This window comes from Strongylocentrotus purpuratus, unplaced genomic scaffold, assembly GCF_000002235.5.
Source record: "Strongylocentrotus purpuratus isolate Spur 01 unplaced genomic scaffold, Spur_5.0 spur5_scaffold_12, whole genome shotgun sequence".
NCBI classification, from domain to species: Eukaryota; Metazoa; Echinodermata; class Echinoidea; order Camarodonta; family Strongylocentrotidae; genus Strongylocentrotus; species Strongylocentrotus purpuratus.
The window spans coordinates 8353906-8376615 of NW_022145597.1; the positions used below are offsets into that span (position 1 = coordinate 8353906).

The 22710-nt window shown below is 39.1% G+C and overlaps 1 protein-coding gene across 1 annotated transcript in view; it reads right to left on the reverse strand.

Moving 5' to 3' along the window:
- Positions 1-1639: 1639 nt before the first annotated feature.
- The window catches only part of LOC583794 (DNA-directed RNA polymerase II subunit RPB1), a 29226-nt gene continuing 8155 nt past the window's right edge, over positions 1640-22710 (reverse strand). The window contains exons 8-27 of the mRNA XM_030981754.1: positions 22500-22632; positions 21336-21460; positions 20621-20831; positions 19766-19975; positions 19240-19377; positions 18501-18701; positions 17528-17656; positions 16595-16817; positions 15086-15296; positions 14097-14241; positions 13181-13286; positions 11799-12004; positions 10699-10923; positions 9857-10204; positions 9008-9112; positions 8644-8826; positions 7833-8036; positions 6781-6958; positions 3653-3775; positions 1640-3272 (exon numbers count right to left, since the gene is read on the reverse strand). Of these exons, the coding sequence (XP_030837614.1) occupies positions 2113-3272; positions 3653-3775; positions 6781-6958; positions 7833-8036; positions 8644-8826; positions 9008-9112; positions 9857-10204; positions 10699-10923; positions 11799-12004; positions 13181-13286; positions 14097-14241; positions 15086-15296; positions 16595-16817; positions 17528-17656; positions 18501-18701; positions 19240-19377; positions 19766-19975; positions 20621-20831; positions 21336-21460; positions 22500-22632 (4564 nt within the window). The 3' untranslated portion in view covers positions 1640-2112. The remainder of the gene's footprint in view (positions 3273-3652; positions 3776-6780; positions 6959-7832; positions 8037-8643; positions 8827-9007; positions 9113-9856; positions 10205-10698; positions 10924-11798; positions 12005-13180; positions 13287-14096; positions 14242-15085; positions 15297-16594; positions 16818-17527; positions 17657-18500; positions 18702-19239; positions 19378-19765; positions 19976-20620; positions 20832-21335; positions 21461-22499; positions 22633-22710) is intronic.

Genomic DNA, 22710 nt, shown 5'->3' on the forward strand with positions numbered 1-22710 from the left:
GTCATTTATACAATAAAAACAAAGGAGGCGCGATAGCTCAGTTGGTAGAGCAGTGGCCTCGTAACCCGGTGACCCATGTTCAAAACCAAGGCGATGCGCTAGTGTTCTTTGGCAAGGCATTTACTCATGACCAGGTCTTTCGGAGAGGACCTAAAGCTGTCGGTCCTCTGGTTGCTTACAAACAAGCATTTATGCTTTCTTAGCAGTCAGGTAAAATAACCACCACTACACAAATGACAGTTGTGAAACTCAACATATCTGGTCAATCCAGTCATTTTTTGTAAATTATTCTTCTTTTTTTTTATACTTGATCCAACCCTTTCGGGGCACAATCCATGAATTCAATCAATAGTTGTAAATGTATGCATACAGTTGTAACCACACAATCACAGCTGGAAATGTGGCTTGAAAACTAAAGGTTTACAGGGTTCATGAAATATATATACCCGATTCAAAACTTGACAAGTATCACTCCTTTTCTGAAAAAATCATAAAAGTCTACATATATCATGAAGAAATGAGGAACTTTCATTTATGCGTCTTGAAAAGCACATGTATTTATAATTATGAAAACTGTTCCATTGCGATAAACTATCACATAGAGTAACACTGCTTGGAGAACAAGAGTATAATACTGTACAGTCTACATGAAGTTAATAAACATCAGCATAGCGTTGTTGTTTTTTAAAGCTCTTAAGATTTTTGTTGGTCTTCCTTATTTTCCTCCTAAGCCTTGTTTTTAAGTCTACCCCCCCCCTCCCCACCCAGAAAAATAGAAAGTTATACTCCAAAAAATGTAAATACACAATGAAATGTACAAACAAGAGTTATGACATTTTCCTCTTTTAACTGTAAAAACAGGTTAAATTGTTGTGAACTGATTTTATACAAAGAGTTCAAATGTATGTAGTCCCATTGATACAAATACATGTATTGAATATAAGCTCCTCACATAAATGAACTTTCATTGAAAGTTAGTTAGTTACTCTTGGGCATAAACAACATGGATATATTTTTGTCATAAAGTACAAGTTGACAACACAGGCATTCTAGGTTTCCCTCAATATTTCATGCACATCATTTTATTTTACGTTAAAATCATGATTTTCATCAATCACACATGTATACAATATGCTTATCCTCAACTATACTTGCATATCAGATTTCCATCAAAATTAGTATATGACATTATGAATAAGGGGATAGCAATTCTCGCTACCCCAAATAGCGATTCTGCCGAGATCCGGGGAAAATCCTGAAAACGCGCATTGCATTATGGGATAGCTTTTCGACATTACAGCTTCCTGTGCAGGCGTTCGTGATCACAACCCTCTCTTTCACGGTAGAGTTTAACGGCCTTTTGTGCTAAAGTCACTAATTCTGCCCGAAGCTTTCCATTGCATATTATAATCTGTACAAATTACACTGATTGGCATCGATTTTAGCGTGCGTGAAAACTCTGCACAGCGAACACAGGCACTAGCGCCAGCGGGATGGGACTCTATACCGGAAGTTGTAGTGACGACCCGAGAGAGTGAAAATTACCTCGTCTCGCGAATTTCGAGATTTTCGTACCTATTTAGGGTAGCGAGAATTACTGACCTTCCTAACGTTTCTCAGCATCGTAACAATAGCAAAAAGCACACACCTGATCAAATATAAAAACTTGTTTCTTCACAGTATAACCTCTTTATCAAGAGAAAATTCAAAAGAAGAAGCATTGAACAACAGCATTAAATACAGTAAAGTTGAGTTTGCTCTTATTCTCTTATGCCAACCAGGACAAAGAATTATAGTCAAACTCTTGGCACAAGGATATTCGTCAAAGATGCACGAACCTATTAAGCATTGTCCATTTTCAAGCATAGGGCGAGACATCCAAAGGCAACATGTGTATCAGACACTGAACTGCTTTGTCACGCAGGAAAGCATGTAGGAGGTTCAGGGGCCTGTTTCATAAAACTTGTTATCTATACCAACTGCTAAATTTTTGTGACAAATTTGATCTCAGCCAATCAGATGCCATGATTTCAGTAGCTTATAACAGTAGCTTTTAACTTGTTATTGATATCAAGTTTTATGAAACAGGACCCAGGAGTGTCATGACTAAGTCTAATCTTCATCATCATCACCCATGCCAGGGCTTGTAGGACTATAGGATGGAGAAGTGGGCGAGTAGCTGGGTGAAGTGGGGGAGTAGGTGGAGCCCTTGGGGCTGGTTGGGGAGTAGGTGGGGGAGCTGGGACTGTACTTGGGGCTGGTAGGCGAGTATGTGGGCGACGCCGGGCTGTATTTGGGCGATGTCGGTGAGTAGGTGGGGCTGGTGGGAGAGTATTTGGGGCTGGAGGGCGAGTACTTGGGACTCGTTGGAGAGTAGCTCGGGCTAGCAGGGGAATAGGTGGGGCTGCTTGGACTGAAGTTGGGCGATGTGGGGCTGTAGCTTGGAGAAGTGGGGCTGTAGGAAGGACTAGTAGGAGAGTACTTGGGACTGGATGGGGAGTAGCTCGGTGATCCAGGGCTGTAACTCGGTGACTGAGGCGAGTAGCTGGGAGAGGTTGGACTGTACGAGGGGCTCGTCGGAGAGTACTTGGGAGAACTAGGAGAGTAGCTGGGACTAGTTGGTGAATAGCTAGGGCTTGTTGGCGAATAGCTGGGTGATGTCGGGCTATAACTTGGGGATGTCGGAGAGTACGACGGGCTGGTTGGAGAATAGCTGGGCGAAGTCGGGCTGTAACTTGGCGACGTAGGCGAGTAAGATGGACTAGTTGGCGAATAGCTAGGACTTGTAGGGCTGTAGCTTGGACTAGTCGGAGAATAACTAGGAGAAGTTGGGCTATAACTTGGACTAGTCGGGGAGTAGCTTGGAGATGTTGGACTATAGCTTGGGCTAGTAGGACTATAGCTTGGACTAGTTGGACTATAGCTTGGTGACGTTGGGGAGTAACTCGGTGATGTCGGTGAGTAACTTGGACTGGTTGGTGAGTAGCTCGGACTAGCCGGTGAGTACCCAGGGCTGGTGGGGGAGTACGACGGAGACGTAGGGGAATACCCAGGACTCTGAGGTGTGGCTGGTGATGCCGGTAGGTAAGAAGGTGAGGCTGGAGAGTAGCTGGGTGACATAGGTCCAGCTGGGGATGGAATGTATGGACTGTTTGCTGGGGAGCCTGGAGATTGAGGTTGCGGTGACCAGGCTGGACTGTAAGCTGGACTGAAACCGGTACTCTCAGAGTTTGCGGGACTGAATCCGGGTCCTCCTGGAGTCATACCGCTCCCTAATGGACGAACAAAAAAAACAAAAAAAAACATTAAAATGTATAGTGATTTGCATGTCAATTCAATGACAGAGTAAAATTTTGAATGTATATTTCAATCGGTCTATCTCCACTCTTGCAATCTTCTAAGCAGCACAAGGAACACAGAACTTGTCGATTCTACGAGAGATTTTCATAAACTTGTTCACACTCTAGGAGCATTTAGTTTACAAGAATTACTCATTTTATAAAAACAAATTTTCAAAATACTTTAACAGTACACTTCGATTTCAAGAATGTAAGGTAACTGTTGAGGCTTCCTTAGTAAACTAAGTAAACTTAGTAAACTGCAATGTCCAACTATCTGACACCCATTAGGGCTGGTGTCCAATTGTACTTACCCATCATTGGAGACCAGCTTGCACCATGCATTGGGGTAGCTCCTTGGTTCCACGGTGTCATCTGAGGTGACATACTCTGTGATGGTGAGCCCATGGCACCAAACAACATCCCAGGCATACCAACTAAAAACAAAACAAAATATTAAACAGAGTTAAAAAAGCCTTGGTTTTAAGGTAATATCTAAGGCGACATACTCTGTGATATACAGTAGGCTTGTGGGTGCACCATGTGAGAGAGAGGGAGGATTAAGGAGTCCTGAAAAGGACTCTCGGTAATCTTTCTTGAGGGTGTGTGGTCCTGAAAGGGACTGTTGGTGTAGTCTTGAAAAAGACTGTTGGTTATCTTTCTTATCTTATAGTTCTAAGGAGAACTATAGCACTTGGAGAGGATGGGTGGCGGGAGTGGCTCGACGTTTCCAACAGGTTGACTATCCGTCGTCAGGAGTGGATACTCTGTGATGGCGAACCAATAGCACCAAACAACATACCAACTGATAAACATAATATATTCACATGGAACGAGATTTACAACATGCTAAAACTTGAGAAATATGTATCATAATATAGCTGTGTGAGACATTTTCGTATTCTATCGGTGGTCAATGTGTGGTTTTTACATGTAACAGGCTTGAATTTTGAAACTACAGATTTGAATATCAGCAACACGTTTGAATTTCATGGTGTCAAACTCAACCAAAATGATTTACGAAATGTTAGTCATAAAATGTGATTGGAAATGCTTCAAAATATGGCTCGCTTAGCATCAAAGCACATCTCAGAATGCAAGAGCTGGACCCAGACTGCAACGCACTACATGTTCATTGGATCATAATCCCCCCATTCGTAAGATTACATATTTTAGTTTGTGTTTGTGGACTACCCTGATATTCTGTACATGAGTTCTGAGGAGCTTTTTGAGTCCAAACATCTGTACGGTTGAGAAGGCTATAATGCTCAGTGAATTATGCCCACCCTGCACCGATGCAGTCTGTCAGAGGTTGATAGAAGACTATGAGCACACAGCCATCTGGGCCCTGTCTTCCAAATCTATCGCAAGTCCTGAAATCAATCGCAAGTTTGCAGTCTCCTATCTCTTATGTAAAATAATGTACAAATAAGTTTTGATTGATAGCAATTCTTTGTAGGACAGGGCCCTGGGTTTTTTAATATTTATTTGTTCACACATGCCTTTAAATACATGGTTAGAAAAATGAACTTGTGACCATTGCTCTGCAGTCAAATCTTTACACTTACTGAATTCCTAATTTCAATCCTGAAACCTACACTATATCTGCCTCTAACCCCAACTCTAAACCTAAAACCCCATTGCAATTCAAACCTTATTTCTAAACGTAACCTTCATGCCTATTGTAACCCTAACCCAGACCTGCCAACCTCTGGAGTTCAAAAACTGTATTCTTTAGTGTCAAAAGTTGTATTTTACTCACAAAAGTTGTATTCTTGAAAATAAACACGGATTGTTATGCGGATCAATGCCTCTTACAGTTTCTACCTACAGGAAGAATTTTTTGTATTGATCATTGGTTGAATATGCATTATTTCGTCACGACTGGTGTGTTTCATGAACCTATAAACATCCCCAAATTGCCGATGTGAGATGCTTGTAGGATACTTTACAGGATAGAATGGACATTTTGCCATTGAAAATGGCGGACGCACACAAAATATTGAGAAAAAAAAAATTAAATTAAAAAAAAAAAAAAAAAAAAAAATAGTTTTTTTTTTTTTTGAAAATCGTATTTTATTAAGGAAAATCGTACTGTCGTATTTGCTTCTAAAAATCGTACTAAATACGACTAAATCGTACTGGTTGGCAGGTCTGCTAACCCTACACTTTTGACACGATAACGCCTAGATCAACTGTTGATGGAGTAAACGTCAGATCAATGCTTTAAACAAAAGGAAAGTTGCATCAGATGCAAGTTATTTTTCAGCTCACATCTGTTCGATTTTCCACTCACTCACAGAGGTTTTGATTAGTTGTTAGTTTTCAACAAAAAACAAAGAAACTCAATAATTACTTATTAGGGAGCTTACCTAAACTATGCTTGCACTTGACACTACTTGTCAGGTTTGACTATCTCTAAATCTATGGCATTGGCTTGCATTGAGGCGAAGGTGAGGGTGATCCCTTAGCACTAAACAGCATACAAACTTTAAGCAGTTCAGAATTGTCTGAATTACTAAATTAATCAGTATCCCCTCCTCAAATTGGCAAAAATTAATCTCATTATCAACTCCTTCCTAGTTTTTTTTAAAAAAGTGTTGAAGACAAATGAGGATTACATTTCAGGGTAACCCTGTTATAACAAACACTTTTACAATTTACTGTTGTTATAAGGTAAATTTGCTGGTCCCACTCCTTTGTTTTTACGTAATTTTATTCAAATTTTTGATATGAACGATTTCAATATAACAAGGAAATTTATTGGTCTAAAAGAATTTGTAATTGACAAGGTTCTACTGTATTAAAGTAGTCACCCGAAGAATCAAAAGTATTTTTAATTGATGCAAAATTCATATCATTGCGAAGGGGAAGCCTTACTGATCAAATACAACAACTTCCCTCTTCAAAATATGTTTGGGGTCCCGCAGTAGTCATCTCTCAAAAATGTTAATTTTGAGATCTAGATTTTTGCTTTTTACGCCTTTCCATGATACCTATATGATAGTCCTGCAAATTATTCGTGATTTTCGAGAGAAAATTTGTCCATCCATAGAGAAGATCTTTCCATTCATATATAATCTTGCCATCATGTTGTTTATGCATGTCATACACTCCATTGATACTATGTTGCAGTCCTCTTCTTTTCTCTTTCTCCAAGCTCTCTATCCTCCTCTCCTCTTTGCCTATCCCTTTCTTCCTTTCTCCCATTTATAATGTATAATTGTATTTATGTATTCAGGCGTACCCACTACAAGCTATGCTTTTCGGGTTTTGCGCCTTCTTCCTTGTAATACAAGTTCTTTAATTATATTTATGTTCCTACTTATAAATTGTATTGTTTGGAAGTAAATAAATGTTCATTTGAATTGAATTGAATTTGTCCATTTATCAATGCCAGCATTCATAGACTAATTTCAACCAGAGAATGACAGATTCTTACCTAGCCCTGCTCCCATGCCCATGGGGATCTCCATGCCGTGTTTGCACTTCTCTGCATCGAGCAGCAGATCAAAGGAACCCGTGCCGAGGCCAGCTAGCTTGCCAAGCATGATGTTCTCACTCACACCCTTCAAGTGATCCGTCTCTCCGTGAGCACCGGCGTCATTCAGAATGTCAACCTGTGTGTGTCCAGTAAAAAAGTGGCGATAAAAATGTGCATCACTGATTTTCATGACACCAGGGGGGTGTTTCATAAGGCTGTGCGTAAAGTTACACATGACTTTACAAATGACTTGAATATGCAGAGCTAAATGGGTTTCTCAAATCTTTTTAATTGCATAAGCTAAGGTTGAAATAGATGTAGATTAACCTTATCATTAGTAACAAAACACTTTAATGCAATGTGTATTTTTTGGCTACAATTTAATTGAAATCATTGGAAATACAGTCACACTTTGTTAAAATGTTGGGAATAACTTTGGGCATCCCATTTGACAATGACTAAGATTGACTTTAAGTTGGACTTAACTATGGCAAGCCATTCATGCCACTGTTTGCTCTCACCATTTACTGGCATTGATATTCTCAAAGGACACACAAATCATTGTAACAAATCTACAGAATTTACATTTGTTGATGTAATTTACATTATTGAAGTAAAAAATATTATCTAAAGATCATTATTGAGAGACCAATGGTGGGAGCAAACAGTGGCATGAACAGCCTGCCATAGTTAAGTCCAACTTAAAGTCGATCTTAGACTTTGTGAAACACCCCCAGATCATTCACAAGTATTGAAAATTAAAGTGCCCAAAAGCAGTGTCCCTATATTTCATAGTCCCTCTGGCTATACATTTCAGAAAACACAAGAACAGCTAAAGGGTGTTTCACAAAGCCTTTTTTCAATGACAAATGACAAAAATCAGTGACAACTCTGCTGATCACCAATCAGAAGCAAGGATTTCAGTAGCTTACAACAAAAACTGTGGTTTATCACTGATGACAAGCTTTGTGAACCCCCCCCCCCCCACCCGGTCTCCTTGATGGACTTACCGTCTCTTCAAAGGAACACCTCATGAGGGCACCGACATCCTGCCTGTTGATTCCATGACGGGTGATGGCCATGAGATGACCCCTGGCAGTCATCACATCACACAGCAAGGCCAAGTGACGATAGTTCACATAGGAACCATCAAAGGAGATCACATGGTTCATCTCAGTCTCTACAGACTTACGCACAGCTTCAATACCCAATACCTGATGGAAACAGAGAATAAGAACATAAAATAAAAATAACGATAGTGATATAGCCCCTGGTTTTCATAACAACACAAAGCAGAGCCAAGTGATGATAGCTTCAATACCTAATACCTGATGGAAAGAAAGAGTAACAATTGATCTTTCGTTTTAAAACTGCTGTTCCATATACACTAGGTACACTGGGTATCTTTGCCTCAAGGTTCTAAACAAAATCCTGGATTTACCTCATGCTGAAACCATAATTATAAAACTGTAGGTCAGAAATGAATCCCATGACTTTTACAAGCCAATCGTATGATCGATTACCAAGATATTTAGGATTAGTAGAAATTTCAATAATGTTTTCCCAACATTTTTAAACACTACAGTCTATTGGGGTTTATTGGGGGAAAGGAGTATGGTAAAACCAGTCACTCAGAGATTTTGACTTTTTTTTGAGGCACTTCATTTTGAAGCGCAATGTTTTTAGGGCTTCAATATTACACCATATCACAGACACTGATAACACAGGGCCATGCATCTCAGATCTAACATTGTTAAACGATGCCTTTAACAATCTCAACGTCTTAACAACAAAGGAATGAGTTGAAATGGGACAACGTACCTGGAAGATTTCACAGATGTCGTTGGAGAATGTCCTGACAGGGTCTACTTCAGGGTCGCTGAGGACCTTCATCATAGCCGTACCGTCCGTCTCCAGGATCCACTCTGCGATGTGCTTGAACTCTCCTTCCTCTGTGATGATGATACGTTTCTTGTTGGCCACCTGAGGCAGATGCATGTATACCTGATATGCAAAGGAGGGGGGGGAGCAGTAATTCATCATAGCATGGCTTTTCATTCCTCTCAATACTTGTTTTCTAAAAAGAAATATTTGAAACATCTACATATGACAGTTTCTGGAACTTTCTATGAATTGCAAGTATAGTTGTCAAGATATGCGTTAGGACGATTCACAATGTATTTACCTTTGCGATCTGTTCAATGCCTTGGAGTGTCATGTCCGTCAGCATGTTAGATTCAATGCACCTCAAGAACACATCATCCTCCATCTTATCTACCTGCTCCTCTTCCTACATACAAAGAAAAGAAACAAGTTGTTTCACGTTCAGACGATGGGTAAATTGATAATACAGTGAATAAAAAAAGTGAATATGCATAAAATTTGGATGAAAAACTAAGTTTACGATTCTGAGCTTGGATTTGTGTTTTCCTTTTAAATTTTTTAATAATAATAATAATAATATGGATATTTATATAGCGCCGGTATCCGTCAGGCTCTGACGGTCATGGTGCTGTACATATTACAATCACAAACATATCACTTTCTCAACTTAAGTACAGATAAGCTAAAACAACACAAAGTATTACGCCACAATTATAATTGTCATAATTAAATAGCACTGTTTAGAAAGAGATGTGTTTTTAGAGCAACTTTGAAGTCATGGAGGGCTGTTGAGCTACAAATACTAAGTGGTAGCTTATTCCAAAGGGACGGACCAGAATGAGAAAAGGATCTATCCCCCCAGGAACTGCGCGTCTTAGGGACAACTCATAAGGAGGATTGAGATGAACGAAGATGTCCAATTAACTTCATATTGTAGGAAGGAGCAGAGTCATGCAAGGAACGGAAAACTAGCAACAAATAAAAAATGATTTGTATGACAACTAATATATACCACTCAAAATCCTGACTATTGGATATAGTTAGCAAAGCAGTCTTGTTAACCCCAACTCGGGCCAAGCTGAGGTTTCATATTTCCCTATAAAGCTTTCTGCTTGCATTTTGCATGCTTTAGCCCCTCCCCCATGCTTACATCTTGGAACTTGTTCTCATCGCTGTTCATGATACGTATCCTCAGCACGAGCTTCTCCGCGTTGTCGTCGTTGAAGATGCAGTTGAGATCATCCCCGAACCCTGCGTTGATCTTCTCGGCGATCTGCTCCATGCTGAGCTTGCGATCGGTCATCCTCTTCCGGTCCAGCTCGACCCTGAGGAGCCAGGGCGAGATGCGGGTGGGGTCAAAGTCCGGCATCATGTAGTAGAGGTTGACCCAGTCCTGGTCCTCGGCGATAACCGTGCCCTGAGGTTCGGGGTCATAGTAGATGGCCGTGTTGGCGGTCACTTTGCGGAGGGTGGTGTGCTCCAGGCGACATAGGATGTCCTTTAGTAACAAGAATGTAGCAAATGTTATGTGAAGGATAGGCGACATAGTGTCCTTTAATAATAACAAGAATGTAGCAAATGTTATGTGAAGGATGTGATGCATATGAGATGATGTCGATGAGAAACATCAGTGTGGTTTACGACACTTGACAACTATACACAAACAATTTGTTTGTAATATGGATATCATGACAGTACTGGAAGACACCATGTGCTTAACACAGGTCACTATGTGCAAATAAGAGTTGTGGTTTATATTGAATGTGATTTAGAAGAAGTTTTAAAAAAGATGATTACTGCAGGCCCCAAACATATTTTGAACAGGGAAGTTGTTATATTTGATCAGTAAGGCTTCCCCTTTGCAATGATATAAATTTTGCATCAATTCAAAACACTTTTGATTCTTTGGGTGACTACTTTATAGAAATAATGCCTAGATCAAATGTTGAATCACCCACGAAACAAAGCTGCCTCTGGCTGTGACTTACTCACCTTAGCTCTCTCAGCATCCCTAGCAGCCTTGCCTAGCAGGAAGCACGTCAGGGATGGAGTCCTGGGCTTCTTGGAGATGTTGATGATCTCCTTGAGACGGGGTACACCAAGGGTTACGTTCTTGGCCGACACACCGGCGAAATGGAAGGTGTTGAGGGTCATCTGAGTGGCAGGTTCTCCCAGGGACTGGGCAGCAAGGGCTCCCACCATCTCACCTGCCATAGCCTGGAGATGAGCAGCAAATACAAATGGTTCAAGTATTCAACTTGTAGATATATAGATCCATTTATGTAGCCCTCAAAATATAATACAGTGGAACCTGTCTATAGCGACCGCCCAAGAGAAACTCAAAAGTGGTCTTTGTAGACAGGTTCCTTTAGTACCGTGTTTCAATGAGAAAACATTTTCAAGGGAAACAAAAAATGTGGTCTTTGTAGACAGGTGGTCACTAAAGCAGGTTTGACTGCAACTGGAAATGTATTACTACATTTGGTATTTGGTAGATGATTTATCCCAACATGTTACATCTACTAAAAATATATGATGACCAATGAAAAATCCCACGCCCAGAAGTATGCCTGCTATATTTCAACCTCTCTCAGTATACTCCAAAAACAAACTCTTGAGCATCTCATTTAGAGAAATATTTATTGGTCTCATCGGATTCTGAGTCTTCCTCTACACTGGCTTCTGTTCACACAGTTGCTTCAACGAACCCATGTATCAAATTTGATTAACAGCAAACTGAAACCTAAAAGCAAATATGCCAAACATCATTTTCAAGGAATCCTTCCATCTCTACAAATAAACCGGAGTTCAACCTAGGTAGCTTTTCACAAAACAATCATTAGTATAAGTCCACCGACATCCCACTGAAAAGCATGAATTGTTATTAACATGTGTTTTAATGAGATGAAGCGGTACTTGTGATGGTTTCGCGAAACAATGCTCTGCTAACAGCCATTCAAAGGATTCTAAAGAGATAAACACATCCTTTATTTGGTGTCCCTCTATAACTTCTCAAGCAAAAGCCCAGAGTTATAATAAAACACGAACCCCTTCATTTTGTATAATGTCCATAACTGGTACACTACACTCACCAGAGATTGGTTGAACCTGGTCTCTATTTCTCCTAGGAGCCATTCAAAGGATTCCGGAGACAGCTTGTGCTCCTGAGCTACTCTGGTGGAAGACAGCGTGGAGCGGATGAGACAGTTCATCAGGTAGGTAGCGTTTTCCTGGGCTTGCCTGCTGATAGCATCCTCGCCCTTTACAATCACCAGCTTCTTCTTCAAGTCACGTACACCTGAGAAGAAATGGTGGATAATCATCAAAATGGATTAAACAGCCAGGGGGTGTTTCACAGTTGAACTTATCTCTAAGTTGGACTTAAAAGTTATGGAGAGCCATTTGTAGCCTTATAATGAAATATATTCAAAAGCAAAAATTCAAGTATTTTAGACTTTTCATAAATTTCACATCAAGAACATGAAATCTCCCATGATAAAAGAAAATATGAATGATTTGAATCAACATTTTATGCCTTTCAAAATAACTTTTACAAAATATTTTCAAAGATGCTAACGGCTTCCCATAATTGTTAAATTCAACTTAGGATCTTTGTGGAACACCCCCTAGAGGAATGAATGATTTCCTGGAATTGAAGAAGACCTACTCTTTGTGCTACAGAAGTTCATCAAGAATCAAGACTTCAATAATGACATTCATAATATATTCCTATAAAATGCTCACTTTAAGATACTACTTCTTAAGTCCAATGCAATACTTAAGAGCTTTGGAAGTTACTTGAAATTAACATCCACTCTGTAACCCTAGCAATCATTATGACTTTACACTAAATGTAGTCTGAGGGGATTGTTTTGGGGAAACTGTCCAAGTCCTTTTCAATCTCACAAGAATATTATTGATCAAATCTAGGGGTCTTTGTAATTTCAGGTCAGTTGCCTTCAGACCACAGCTCGGTATAATTAGATGTAAGAGTTGATATGTAAAGGAGAGCAAGAAATCGACCGGAATCTAGCATACAGTCACTGACTTTTTATCACATGTTCACATGATGCATTCTTAAAGAGAAGGTCGAGTTCTGGGAAGAGGTGAAAAATACTTTGTGAGCATTATCATTGTTATTATGCACGTGTGGAAGAACATCAGTTAACAAATGTTCCCTGAAATGCATGGCTCTTCAAAAGCCTTCATATTCTAAATTTGGCATTAACAACTTAAAAATTGGGACAGATTTTTACATGTTCGTGTAGTCCCATATACATATTTCTGTTGAAAGTGCTTGTAACTTCACCAAGACTGGACCAAATTTGTTATCATTTTGATGATTCCAGAACCTTGCAGTACACACCATTACTTATATGCTAGATGATCAACCTTTTCTGATGGAATCTCATGACCAGAACTAGTCTATACCTATAACACCATCTTAACTGTATATGAGAGAAGAGATTTTTACCTTCTAAGACAAAGGAGGGGTGAAGCTCTGACGGCAGTCTTGTGTTGATATGGAAGATCTGCTGTGCATTCCAGATCATACGATCCAAGTTACATGGAAGAGCCACCTGCAGCAAGAAAAAAGAAAACATCAGTGTATGAAATTACATAGCGCAAGACCATTTTCATGAATGAAATTGCGGCATTTGGGTGGCAAGTCTTTGGAAGTGTTTAAAGGCAATATTCCATAAGATACATATTGTCTGTTTGAAGCCAGGAAGACATTAACTCCTACTTTAAAGGCATCGTTTAACAATGTTGAATCTGAGATGCATGGCTCTACGTGTTATCAGTGTCTGTGATATGGTGTAATATTGGAGCCCTAAAAATATTGCGCTTCAAAATGATCATAAAGTGCCTCAAAAAAGTGACCGGTTGTACCATACTTCTTTTCCCCATTAGACTGTAGTGTTATTAAAACCGTTGCTGAGCAGTAAGGGCTCGAAACAGGCTGACGGGTGTAAATTGGCATCCATGCAGACGGTAGGAAATTGCAAACGGGTGTGAAAAACAGGCCTGTCCTCATCAGCTCGAGATTGCCAAATACCCCGCTATTTGAACTATCCCGATCCCGATCACAAATTATCCAGCTTCATCAGCGGGATATTTGGTCGAGATAATCATCCCAAGATATCTTCGGCTAGTTTGCAAAATATCCCGCTATTTGCCCGGTGCCACTTCACCAGCCCGAAGATTCTCACTATGCGCGAACGCTGAGCAAAGTATCTCGAGCCAATTTCTCGAACTAAAGTTTCAAGTCTCGAGCTGACGAAGACGCAATTTGTAACTTCAGGATTATTTCCCAAATCAGAAATAGCGGGCTATTTGGCAATCTCGAGCTGAAGAAGACAGGCCTAATGACAAGTCGGGAAGCTGACCTTGCTTTCTCCCTTGGGGAAGATCTTTCGGAGGACTTCTCGGTCTTCCTTCAGCTGATCGTACTCCTTCTCAAGCTCCAGATGGACGTGGGCGTTGGCCACCACATCCTTCACGATCTTCTCATTGAAGCAACGCCTCAACATCCTAGAGTAGGAGAGAAAAGAAACGAGATGTTACTTCACGATTCAGAGTTCATACGTATTGTAATATTTCATATGTATTGCAATTTGTAGGTTTATTTGTAATCTTTTGTTTTGTTTAATATGGAATTGTTTATCACTGTATTTTGTTTGTTACAGTTATTTTATAATATTTACCGTTTATATTATATTATTATCATTAGTTTAATTGAAAGATGCTCATACACAGCACAAATTATAGAGAAAGTGCGACATAAAGAGAGGCATTGATAGAAAGTTTGAGACAGCATTCGCTTGAGAGATAGAGAAAGGGAAAGAGTGGGAGTTTAAATAAGGTATGAACGATAAACAGAGGGAGGGAGAGAGAGAGACAGTGATTGAGCTGACTGAATTTTTCTTTTCATTGTATGTGCATAGCCAAAAGAGCATTAGGGAACTCCAATTATTGGTAATTCCCAATGTGGCATTCAAGAAAACTATAGATGGAGAAAGAGAGAAAGAGAATGGGGCTGTAGAGAGGGGTATGGTAGAAGGAATTAATTTTTTTTTGCAAGACTGAATTGCTTCATCTTGCTTACTTCTCGTTGTTGTAGTCAAACTTGAACCTCTTCTCAAATGCCTATTATTTGGAATTCCCAATGTGGCATTCATCTGACAAACATACAAGAAAACTATAGATGGAGAAAGAGAGAAAGAGAATGGGGATGTAGTGAGGGGTATGGTAGAAGGAATCAATACTCTGCAAGACTGAAATGTTTCATCTTCATAATATATATCTGGAGAGGGCCTGTGGTCTTGAAAAGCCCTATATAAGAACAAACTATTATCATCATTATTAGCTTGCTTACTTCTCATTGTTGTAGTCAAACTTGAATCTCTTCTCAAAGGCCTTGTGGGATGGTTTGAGCGAGGCAAGGTTCTGGAACTCTATCGACGTGCCGTCCAGACCGTCCTCACCGTACCTCAGCTGTACCAGCTGATCATTGCTGTTCCTGCAGGTGCCATCGTAGCGGACCATGACACTCTCCATAGCCTTGATCAGACGACGCTGAATGTAACCTGACAAAAGAAAAGTAAATTAAATTAAATTAAATTAAATTAAATCAAATTAAATTAAATCAAATCAAAGTAGAGTAGAGTAGAGTAGAGTAGGGTAAAGCAGAGTAGAGTAAAGCAGAGTAGAGTAGAGTAGAGTAGAGTAAAGTAAAGTAAAGTAAAGTAAAGTAAAGTAAAGTAAAGTAAAGTAAAGTAAAGTAAAGTAAAGTAAAGTAAAGTAAAGTAAAGTAAAGTAAAGTAAAGTATAGCGCTTAGAGACTTTGATGGTAAGCGCTTTATAAGCACAGTTTTTTTTTATTATTATTATGATGAATGAGAATCAGTTGTAGGTGTCAAAACATTTTTTTTTTTTATTATACATCCTATTTTACATACCAACTGACTACTACTGACAATTTTCCTGATGAGGAGAACAGACGGCTTTATAAAACTCTCTAGAAATCTAGCCATCTGATTGGTCGAAGTTGGAGTCTCGGTTTAGCCATGCCCACCTACCAGTCAATAGTCTTTAAAAAGATGCCCGCATGCCAAATCCCCATTGGTTTACCTGTATAAAGTTCCTCTGTGTGAGCGCAAATACAATACAGTGCAGTTTGTGTGTGCGATTCCCCAATGATTGTAATATTCAGTCATCGTTCTAGCGAAGATTAATAGTCTTCTTGCAGGACTGTTAGGGTAACGTAATTTCTTTCCTCCCTAACCATGTGATTGTAGGATGTAGGTCTGTTCTGATATCAGAACTCATTATTTCGTCCACTATCTGTAACAAGTTCTCTAAATATTTGTGATCCACAAGCCCAGACAATCTTGGCCAAATTCTTTTAAAAAGTTCAATTTGTTCCTGTGAATAAATCATTGTTTCAGAAGGTCTTTCAACAAAGAAACGATCTTTCTATCCCATCCATATTTTCAAGAGATTGTACTTCACCTGACTATTCAAACCAAAGAAAAAGAAAAGAACCATCCCAAACTTACTCCTTTTCTAAATAGACTTAAGAACAGCTCCTTGCATCCTCTCTAAAAGTACAATATAAATCCAATCATTACAGTTCACATCAAAAAGGACGTAACTCCATAATTTGCCAAAATGAGTATGTAATATCAAAATGTTCAGAAAAATGTGGGCTTTCCAGGAAACACAAAGACTCAACTCCACCCAACACCCATTGAAGTCAATGGGTAGTGAAACATAGACTAAACTCCTCAAGGCCCAAGTGCCCAGTGACACATAAACCACTTTTTCTCAAAATGGCCAAAATGGAGTTACGTCTTTGTGTCACTGACCCCTCGACATGACCTACCAGTTTCAGCAGTCTTGACAGCAGTATCAATGAGACCTTCACGCCCTCCCATGGCGTGGAAGAACATCTCGGACGGCGTTAGACCGGCAAGGTAGGAGTTCTCTACAAAGCCTCTGCTCTCTGGACCATAGTCGTCCTTGATGAAGTGAGGCAGGGTGCGGTGACGGAAACCAAAGGGGATTCGCTTACCCTCAACGTTCTGCTGACCCACACAGGCAATAACCTAAAAGGGAGGGAATGGATGGCAACAAAAAAAGAGCTTGGATAGTACTTGATGATATAGTCATAGTGTCATTAAAACCTCGCATTCAAGTCAATCTTATATTTTCCAAAATGCATACCAGTACCACAATGATGGCAAATCATGGTCCCTCAAGGAGGACCTAAAGCCGTCGGTCCTCTGGTTGCTTACTAACAAGCACAGAGTGACGTCTTTTGGATGGTGGCATTATAAATAAATAGTCATATCTGATTGACCACATATGTAAGAACCCAACTATACACACTTATTAAAGTTATTTTAATTCATTATAACAATAATGTTAGTAAAAACATTTTTACTGACATATCAGACATCTTTTTCAGAATACCACCGTGGGGGGTGTTTTACAAAAACCCCTAGTCGAACTTAACTCTAAGTTGGACTTAAACATTATGGAGAGCCATTTGAAGCCTTAAAATAAAATATATTCAAAAGCGAAAATTCAACTTTTTTAGAATTTTTATTAATTCCGCATCAAGAACATGAAATCTCCTTGATAATAGAAAATATGAATGATTTGAATCAACATTTTATGTCTTTTAAAATAACTTTTACAAAATATTTTCAAAGATGCTAAAGCTTTCCATAATTGTTAAGTCCAAATTAGAGTTAAGTTTGACTTAGGATCTTTGTGAAACATCCCCCGGGGCCAGCAAAGTCAGACATGTTACCTGTGAGATGTTGATCTTGGATCCCTTGGAACCAGCAACCACCATAGTCTTGAAGTTGTTGAACTCAGACAAACTCTTCTGGGCACTGCCACCAGTCTTGTCACGAGCTTCGTTCAGCAGCCTGTTCACCTGTAGCAAGTCAGAACAACACACATTTAAAGTAGTCACCCGAAGAATCAAAAGTTTTTGAATTGATGCAAAATTCATATCATTGCAGAGGGAAAGCCTTACTGTTCAAATACAACAGCTTCCCTCTTTAAAATATGTTTGGGACCGGCAGTAATCATCTCTCAAAGTTTTTTAATGAGATTTTCCCCCTTTAGCGCTCCTCCGTAGAGCGTCAAGATTTGTGACGTCACATGCGAGACACAGCTAGCAACAAAATTGCATTTTTACACCTTTCCGTGATATCTATATTATTTTTCAATAAATTAAACCTGTTTTTCAAGAAAAATCTTTCCATCCATATATAATTTGTCCATAAATGTCAGTTGTCATGAATTTTCTTTGGGTGACTACATTAAGAGTTCTGTCTCCTGGAACTCACGTAACATTTAGGATATAGATTTTCAATCTGCTCAGTGATTAACCTCTCAAACACACAAATTAACATTTTAATCTCCTGTATTTGAGGACTATTACAATCCAAGTAAAACATATTTTTTTACATCTGTTTAAAGAGAGAAAGAATGTGATAATCCAACATCAAACAATCCCCTTCAAGACTGCAACCTACAATTCTTTGTAGAGACATAGTATACTGTACAAGTTGATCAACGAGAGTCCAGGGCCACGTTGCATAAAACGTCATCAATGGCAACTACCATGGTAACATGGCTCAACAGCCGATCAAAATCAAGGTTTCCATTGTGGTTACCATTGATGGCAAAGTTAGCATCAATGGTAACTTTTTTTCCACCTGCATTTCTGTAGAATGCACAAAATGTTTAACATTTTCTTTTAGATTGCTTACCTGGTTCTCAAAGGTCTGCCTGAGTGAGTTTCCTGGCGTGGGAGTCAGTTCATCATTGTGAGCCTTCTCGATGACTTCAATCACGTCTTGCTTGGCCTTGCGGATGGTGTTTTGGATGTCGTCGTAGGTGCTGGCGTCGGCGATACAATCCCCAATACCAATGGAGTGACCTTCCAGGAGAAGCCAGTTGTTCACGAGAACCTTGCGATAGGAAAAGAATTGGAATGAAGTTGAGATTGTTGTTGTCCAAGTCACTACAATTCAATACATTTCTACATTTGCCACTCTCCACCCAAGTGTTAATTGGGTACCCAGTAGGATGCGAAAGGTAATGTGGTTGGATGGGCAAGTGGCGCTTGTGAAATGGCAACTAGCCGGAATGCGCCCCAGGGAGTGGAGAATGTGCATTCATTGTGTGCGGATAAGCCTGGATCTGATGACAGGGGTAATGATATGTACTGTGCTTAGAAACAAAGTATTAGGCGCACTATAAATGTGAGCTATTATTATTATGATTATATAAACTATAGGTACTTTTTCAAAGTTTTTAATTCTTTTCAACCATACTTCCTCTATACATCTTCTCTTTGAGTGCCAGAGAAAAACACATGGACTTCAATCTACATCAGCTCCTTTTTACTCATTCCCAAATCCAGTAAACAAACTTCTCAACCAAACATTGGAAAGAAAAAAAAGTCGAACACAAAAGTCATTCTTTGCATGAACATGCTTTACTCACCTGGACGACACTGTAGAACTCCTTGGCAATCTCGTGACCTCTCTCCATGAAGATGATGTGACCCAGTGTACCTCCTGATGCACCAACGGTCTTCTTACACACGATACCGGTGATCAGTTCTCCATTCACAATGTACACCTACATGCAGGAAACAGAGAGAAACGTTAGCAAGGTTTTGAATATGTTTGAAACTTTAATTAATATAAAAATTAAGTTTTCAATTAAGTCAATACGGAAAGCTGTTAGCATCTTTGAAATTATTTTTTTAAAACTTATTTTAAAAGGCATACAATGTTGATTTAAATCATTCATTTTTTTCTATTATCAAGGAGATTTCATGTTCTTGACATGGAATTTATAAAAAGTCTAAAATACTTGAATTTTTGTTTTTGAATATATTCTATTTTAAGGACGCAAATGGCTCTCCATAATATGTAAGTCCAACTTAGGATCTTTGTGAAACACCCCCCTGGATGACTTGCATATGCCTGGACAATGTCGGGTGACTACTACTACGAAATCTTACCTTTGTGTCTCCAGGGGAGAGCCACTTGTACGGACCTCTGTCCTCCCCGTCTGGGTGAGTACTATGAAACCTGACGACGTTGACATTGTCTGGGATAACCAACGTTAGGAGCTGCTTGCCGGTCCATAGAGGTCTGGGTTTCAGGATGGCTGGCTTGGGGATCTTACCATCCCAGTTAGGCAGGAAAAGGAGAAGGTTCATCACGTTGGGCTGTTGGTTTAAAGGCAACAATAATGACATTTTACCATCAATTTATAATCATAATATTTATTTCTCATTTGTCCTGAGTTTGATAAAAATGCATATTTGAGTCAGAAAGGTAGCAAGAATGACATTTTACCATCAATTTATATCATTTTTTTTCCATTTGTCCCGAGTCCGCAAATATCTGATAAAAATGGATATTAGAGTCAGAAAGACAGTTAAGAATTATTTGGCATGATGGCAATGTCACTTATTGTGAGATAATTAGTATGTCCTTTTTGATGGATTTGTATTACATGTCTTATAAGCACTTGATTTTATGTGATATTTATGTGATATAATTGCACCTACTCAAGTTCTGAGTCTTCACTTAATAGAATAAACGCTTGAATAAACACTTCCTTTATTATAGTATGTTAGAGGCTAGACAGAGGAAATACTTGTTCATCATTCTAAAGAATACACCCTAAAAGCTACAGAAATAGACTTCAATAAGTTTAATTTTTTAAATAAATATTATCAACCTATTTCCACATGTGGGGAGGATTACCCTTTCAACTTACGTTGGTTTCCAAAGGGGTCCACACAAGCTGATATCTGGGGGACAACTTGATGCTGTAGAAAAGAACCATTTAATCGATTGCTGCTTACCTTCGTGACGAAGACGTCCCTCTTGGTGAACTTCCTGATGGCACACAGCGAGTCCTGCACAATACCCATGACAGGTCTGTTGGATTGAGGTGTGATCATGTTACGGGATACCATGATCATCTCGCTGACCTCGGCTCTGGTCTCCATGGACTGGGGAACGTGGAGGTTCATCTCGTCTCCGTCAAAGTCAGCGTTGTAAGGGGTGGTTACACTGTCAAATAAATGGAAAGTTATTAGGAGATCAGTTTTTGTACCATACAGAGATTCATTGCTACATTTTTTGAAGCACTGCATGATAACCCCTCGCCGCCGCGCCGCCCCTCTGGGTCATAGCAGGATGTGACGCCCCCTTGAGCTTATAGAAACAGCGATGCCTCTCATAGCAGTCAATATATCTATATTAACAAATAATACCTTTCTTTGCATAATCCAATTAAAATTATAATACACCAGTTATGAGTATCATATATAAATAACATCAAAATCAAATTATGCGTTTGCCAAATGGTTTTCATAACACTGCAGTCTATTGGGAAAACGAATATGGCACTTCTTGATCATTTTGAAGCGCAATTTTTGTAAGGGCTTCAAAATAACACCATATCACAGACACTGATAACACGTAGGGCCGTGCATCTCAGATTTAACATTGTTTAATGATCCCTTTAATAGATATACTCCTCTAAAAGTTCACTTAGGTTGCCGAAGTACTCACCTAAGATTGAGACGGAAGGTTGACCATGTCAAGATCTTCACTCTGTGACCCATCATGGACATTTTGTGAAGTGTGGGTTGACGGTTGAAGATAACCACGTCATCATCACGCAAATGCCTCTCCACCTATCATACAGGAAGGAATTTAATGTTATTCTCACGACATTCACAGAATTCTATAATAATAATAATAATAATAATATAGAACATTTAGGAGTGCTAAAAACACTAAGTACCATAGCACTTACAAATACAAATATATGAAAAGAGGACAAAAATGTAGTCTCACAGGAAGTAGATCACATAGATTACTGTGGGAAAAAGTTTTGAGGGATCTTATGAAGGTGGCAAGGGAGGTAAGTTCCCTTATTTGATTTTTCAATATACTCCTATGTGAAATATACCTTCAAGCTATATTCATCCAACCTGCATAGTATATTTTTGAACATCTAGTGATCTCTTGATTTACAAATGTATTTCAACACAATCTATACAAGAATTTCTTGTCATCTTTCCTTAATCTGACATTGCTCAAATTCATTCAACTTAAAACAGAATTACAGTTCTATTCTTGATTTAAAAACAGGGGGCATACTTTATTGAAGATAAGCACATTATCATGCAATTTTCTCAAAATAGATAGCAAGCGGAAATGTGTTTGAAAATGTTGAACAAAATAAGTCGATAATAGCTAGTATGCATTTGATCAAATCAAATGCCCAAAATATTTCTGAAATAGGTATGCACAATCAATAATGTCAAAAGTCACTTTCAAGCGACTCTGTAACATTGTCTCAGCTTCTGAGAAGAAAAAAAAAAATCTGGATTTAGCTCATGCTGCAATATAAACCTTTAGGACAATCAGGAACCCTGTGACTTGAACAAGCCGATCGCATGTCTGATTATCAAGATATTTATTATTGGAAATCAAAATCAAAATTTCTGTTTTCCTAACAGATTTTATAACACTACAGTCTATTGAGGAAAATGAGTATGGTAAAGCCAGTCACTCAAGATTTTCACTTTTTTAAGCACTTCATGATCACTTTGAAGCGCATTTTTTTTAAAGCTTCAACATTGCACCATATCACAGACACTGATAACACATAGGGCCATGCATCTCAGATTTAACACCTCTTCAAGAAGCAAAGATTTCCAATGCTACCTTGTATCCACACTGCAGATGAAGATCGCTGGGTTTTGGATGGAAGCGGAGATCCACCCTCTCTCCGTTGTCTCGGATAATGTACTTGGCACCTGGGTACTGGTTGTGACCCCTGGATACCAACTCTTGCAGTCTGCAAAGAAAAGGGAGATAGTCGAATTTAATCGAATTTTCTGCTAACCTCCCTAGTGTTTTCAAAGTGAAACTATGC